Here is a 5,563-nt window from a genome sequence, read left to right on the forward strand (position 1 = left end):
TGCCGTCCAGCAGGCGGCAAAGCCGGGGGACCGCTCCCTGCCCTGAGGGTCCGGGGTGGGTGGAGGTCACCCTCATCCCTCATCCCTCATCCGGGGTGGGATTTGTGACAGCCCGAGGCTCCCAGGTCCTGCGTGGGCTCAGTCCGCGGGTCGCTGATCTCTAATGGAGGTTGTGATGTGGTTAATTTGTCTCTCCAAACCCCATCGGTCACCCTCATCCCTCATCCCTCATCCGGGGTGGGATTTGTGACAGCCCGAGGCTCCCAGGTCCTGCGTGGGCTCAGTCCGCGGGTCGCTGATCTCTAATGGAGGTTGTGATGTGGTTAATTTGTCTCTCCAAACCCCATCTCTGAGAGGTCCTCCTGTCTCCGGGGAAGCAAGCCCGTGTCGGATCCTCTGAAGGTGGAGTCACTGCGGCCATTAGTGACATCGCACGGCTTTGTTTGAAAAAGCTTCTGTAGAGAAAGAAACGTAGCTGCCACCTGAGACAAAGCAGAGCCTTTTGTAAGGCTTTCAGGCTGAGCACCCCTGGCGCGCAATGACTCTCTGCGACGTGAACATCAAAGTCAGGTTCCTGAAGGAGAACAGTCAAACGCAACCACACCGGAATCACAGATCGGTAGGGGGTGGAATGGACATCTGGAGATCGTCTAGTCCAACCCCCCTGCTAGAGCAGGATCCCCTCAAGCAGATTACACAGGAACATGTCCAGACGGGATTTGAATGTGCCCAGGGATGGAGTCATTATTATAAGACTATAAACCCTGTTGTTTATTAGGCGATTGATTAATGTGAGGTTTTAAAAGTCTCAGCTGGACAGTAGTGTGTCAAAATTGGTCCTAATATTAAAAGCCTACACCTCAGGGTTACAAAACCCTGTTTTCTAGTCACAGCTAAGCTGAAACTTGGAATTTATTTGAAAGAGAGGCTTATTAAACCACTTTCAAGGTCTCATTGTAGTTGTCTTTGTGTTTCAGGCACAACACCATCCATTTTGTATGAAACAAGAATCCCTTCAATATGAGCTGGGCTGTGGAGGAGTGGAAAGAAGGCCTCTCTCCCAGAGTCCTTCAGAAGATTCATGAGCTGGAAAGTCAACTAGACAGGCTCAAAAAGGAGTGCCAGCAAAGGCAATTCCAGTTAGAGTCTTTGGAGGCAGCTCTGCGAAAACAGAAACAGAAGGTAACATGGGTGCTGTGGTGATTTCCCTAAAATGCCACTCTGTGGCCAACACAATAGTAAAGATTTATTATCTGATTCTTGTTAGGGGATGGTTTAGTGTGTTGGTTGTTTTTTTTTCTTCCCACTGACTGATTGGAAAGGTGTCATAGATGTATATACTGCTTATCTTCATCATACTTCATATTCATTATATTCTCCCTTTAGTTCTCATTGACTGCTAAGAGAATTCCTGCCTCCTTTCAGTCTTTGGCATCCTTGTCCACCTCCAGGTGTTTATATTTACTTTGCCGTTTTATTCTTGGCTTCCCTGTATGATTAGGAAAATAACTTACTTTATTTTTATGCTTATTAATAATCTTGATAATGACTAGGCCATTTATAAAACAAAGATGCACAGTTGACAGCCTGTTACTGTTTCACCTTGTCTGCATACGCCTGTTTGTCTCATGTTTTACTTAGTTTATGTAGCTCTCCCAATTTCTTCTTGTTAAGACTTTATTTGGGGATGTGGGTTTTGGTTTTCTTTCTCTCTCTCTTTTTTTCTCTCTTTTTCTTTTTTTTTTTTTTTCTTTTTTTTTTCTTCTTTTTTAAGTGCTATAGTTTTATATAATAATTGGTTCTACCCTGCCAACCTGTTGGTCAGGATCCTGCCGTGCTTCAGATCAGGAGTGATCCATTTGGTTGAGTTCTGTTTTGTAATGTTTGAACCCAACTCTGAGGCACTTTACAAAGGTTGCCTTTTATTCTCTCTAGGCTGTTGCAGTTTGCTGGCAAAACTTAGGCTTCTTAGTTTTCTGGAGTTTCTCCCTTTGAGTTTCCAGGTACTTGTCTCAACCATTCAGCTACTGCTTTGCTCCCCAAACAAGAAGGGATGTACTCAAAGAGTTGTGCTTCAGAATTCTTGGAAGCAGCAGCTAATACTCAGTACTTTCAGTCAGAAGAATAACATTGAGCAAAGATGTAGCCTGACCTTCAGAAGCTGGAGGGGAGAAAGACATCTCTACTGTCAGGCTCCATTTCTAATCATCACCGTGCATTCTCTGTCTAGTGGGCTCAGGTATTCTGGTTGCTGATAGCCTGGAAAGAGAAGTATGATGATCAGTGAAGAATGTGACTAGTGTGGATTATTAGTATTTAAAAAGTTGATGAAACTTTTATGTGCTTATTTCTAGTCGATATAAATATAATAAATATAATAATAATAAATATATAAATATATAATAAAATAAATATATAATATAAATAATATAAATCGTTAATGTGGCTTTGTTCACACCCAAGAATGCTTAAACAATGGGTATATATGAGGTTTTCAGTGCTGTCAGGGTTTTGAAATGCTCACAAGAAAATAACTATATGCAAACTTTGTGTTATTAAGATAATAACTACACAGAAGTGTAGAGAGGACTTGAGACATTTTCTAAATTATCTATTTTCCAACTAGGTTGAACATGAAAAAAATGAAGCTGCAATGCTAAAAAGAGAGAACCAGAGCTTGATGGAATTGTGTGATAGTCTTGAGAAAGCAAAGCAGAAAATTTCACATGATCTTCAAGTAAAAGAATCTCAAGTTAACATTCAGTCAGGGCAGCTGAATTCCAGCAAGAAAGACATTGAAAGACTGGAGCAAGAACTGAAAAGGTAAGGACTTGCTGCACATCTCTAACCCATGTGCAATAGTTATTTTCTCCTGTTTTGTTAATTTAGTGCATCCCTTCTGGTCTAGTTTCCTCCACCTTCTCATACTTTGTTCAGATTTTGTGATGAAAGTATCAAAACATTGGCTACATGCATATATGGACTTCTACATACATTTGTGTGCCACTCGAAGCAGTAGATATAATTCCTGTTTAATTTTGAGAAATTCTGCAGCGTCATGTGAAAGGGGATCCATTCATTCTGTGATGTATTAAAAAAAAACCCAAACAACAAACACTACAGCTAGCACAATGATTCATTTGCAAAAATAACTTGCAAAGACCTTGGAGTTGCAAGGAAAGTACACAGAGAATTCAGTCTGTAAGATCCAGTTTAGCAATTAAATATCACAGCTGGAAGAAGGAGGCACGAACATCTCTTGGAGTGGAAGAGGAAGCTGCCAAAAGCAAAGGTGGTGTAACTGAATCATGGAATCCAGTTGCTTTAGTAAAGAGGTGCCAATTCAAGCAACTCCACTTGCAAACATTGTTGCAACTGAAACAGTTTGTGTGCACCTTCTGTAGATGTGGTATGAAATGCATACGACAAAAGAATCTGTAACAAACACATCTAAAAATCCTTCATTTGAGGGTGCTACACAAAAGAAACAGTTGCCCATAGTGGAAGGAATGTTGTCATCTGTTAAGCTTGCTCTCATAGTAGAGGCACCCTCCATTCTTGAATAAAAGTGTTCTGAAACTTTGTGTGCATCAATAAGGCTGAGTATCCTGCCTGTGCAATAAACTTGAAATTTCCCCTCATATATGTCCTAGCAGAAGCAAATAAAGGGAAACCGTGTCAATCTTTCTGTTTTTAAGCCCTTCTGCCTCCCTACTCCTGCTTTGGGAAAACTAAGGATATTTGACATATTTGAGTACTGTAAGGATATTCTAAATGTCAACAAATTTATTGCATGTAGAAAAACCAGCTTTAAGGAGCTGCTGAGGCCATCAAAGAGGTGTGCCTGCTCATAGCATGGAGGTTGGAACCTGATGATCTTTAAGGTCCCTTCTGACCTTCACCATTCTAGGATTCTATGGTTCTATGATTCACCGCATCACAGCCACGGACAATCCACTGGGAGAGGAATTCTTGGTGGTGTGCTTTAAAAGGGAGGAGAAATGGAAAGGCAAGTTGTGGAGTTACTGATGTGACGGGCTACAGCCTGGAATCATTGTCTTATCAAGCTGTGCTTGCTGGGCAGGATGAAACTTGCTGCATAACCTACAAACTACTTACCTGCTTTCAGTGGATGAGCTTGTGACTCCTCATGCTCACAAAAATTACTGGAATGGGTAGTTTGCTGTGGTGTTATAGCTAGCAAATTAAATGGTGCAGACAAAAAATATACAGTCAGGTGGAGGGTATCCCTTTCCATTTTCATGAGGTATGCAGCTTCTCAAAATGTGCAGCCTCAGAACATAGAATAAAAGCAGTATGTTTCCTACCATAAGGATGCTTATTAAAGACTAAGAGTTTTATGTTATCAGTATTTACATTGATTTGGGTGTTTTTAGCTGAACTAGAGATTCACACAGTGAGATCTTAAGCAGTTCTAACTGATTTTCTTCTACTTTGGGTTTGTTTGGCTTTGTTTTTTAGCTTTTACTTGTGTAATTGATTTAATATGTTGAAACTAAATAAAATAGATTCTTTGTATTTCTGTGCATAGTACCCAAAAGATTTCAGTGGAGGTATCTTGATTTGATCTTTAAATTAAGGTCTTAGAACAGTATAATTTATTTGTATCTTTCAGGCTTTTAAAAATAGATAATTAACTTTTTAGTTTCTGTTACTAATTTCTACTTGTACTTCTTTCCAAAACAGATACAAATGTGAGCTTGAGAGAAGCCAGCAAACATTGATTACAGGAGACTTATCGTTCAGTGGCACCCCACAGAAAAGTTTTACTGCTTCTTTGCCAGTGCAAAGTTATAATGGTAAATTAAGTTTTCTTCATCTAGAACAGATATTTAACTGTCAGTTTACTTGGAACATGGAGGAGTTTTTTGAACATTACACTTGTTCTGAGTTGCCTAGTTCCTTAGCTTATTATTAGAGCATCTAAATAGGTTCCAAGTTTGAAAATTACTAGTGCAGGCTGAAACCTTACTGCAAATATGACATCTTTTGAGCACTATGTTGATGGACATGGCATAGGAATATCCATCAACAAACTGCAGCAATTTTTGAATGCCTGGTCCTAGTGTTAGCTCTTCATGTAGTGAAGAGCAAATTTTCTTCATTTGTGTAGGACAGGTGCTTTAATTAAAGTTCAGTCAACAGTCATGTATTATTTCTTACCAATTTTTTTTTTTTTTAAGTTAGACTATTATTGTGCATGATAATCTGCACAATTAATGCACTGTCTCCACTTTTAAGCATCACTTCCATATTCAAATTATCGACATCAAATAGATATAAAATATTTGAATGAACTGGAAAAGTTTCTTTAAGGAAAAAAAAGGTAAGGAATTTTCTTTAGCTGGAGAACGGATCTGTAGCCAGATACACTTATACTGTCCATGCTGAAAAGCTTTGATGGGTTCAATATTATCCATGCTGTTTACCTTTTTCTTTGCTGTGAACAAATGTGAGCAAATTTTGGAATCTTTGGGAAATCTGAGATACTTTCTTACTCTTGTTCCTTTTAATTTCTTTATACATCTCTGCAAAGGATTAC

At 39.4% G+C, this 5,563-nt stretch overlaps 1 protein-coding gene across 1 annotated transcript in view; it reads left to right on the forward strand.

Moving 5' to 3' along the window:
* Positions 1-986: 986 nt before the first annotated feature.
* The window catches only part of CENPF (centromere protein F, 350/400kDa), a 39,449-nt gene continuing 34,872 nt past the window's right edge, over positions 987-5,563 (forward strand). The window contains exons 1-3 of the mRNA XM_009994733.1: positions 987-1,182; positions 2,627-2,823; positions 4,708-4,820. Of these exons, the coding sequence (XP_009993035.1) occupies positions 1,021-1,182; positions 2,627-2,823; positions 4,708-4,820 (472 nt within the window). The 5' untranslated portion in view covers positions 987-1,020. The remainder of the gene's footprint in view (positions 1,183-2,626; positions 2,824-4,707; positions 4,821-5,563) is intronic.

The sequence above is a fragment of the Chaetura pelagica genome, unplaced genomic scaffold (assembly GCF_000747805.2).
Source record: "Chaetura pelagica isolate M959 unplaced genomic scaffold, ChaPel_1.0 scaffold2, whole genome shotgun sequence".
Classification (NCBI taxonomy): Eukaryota; Metazoa; Chordata; class Aves; order Apodiformes; family Apodidae; genus Chaetura; species Chaetura pelagica.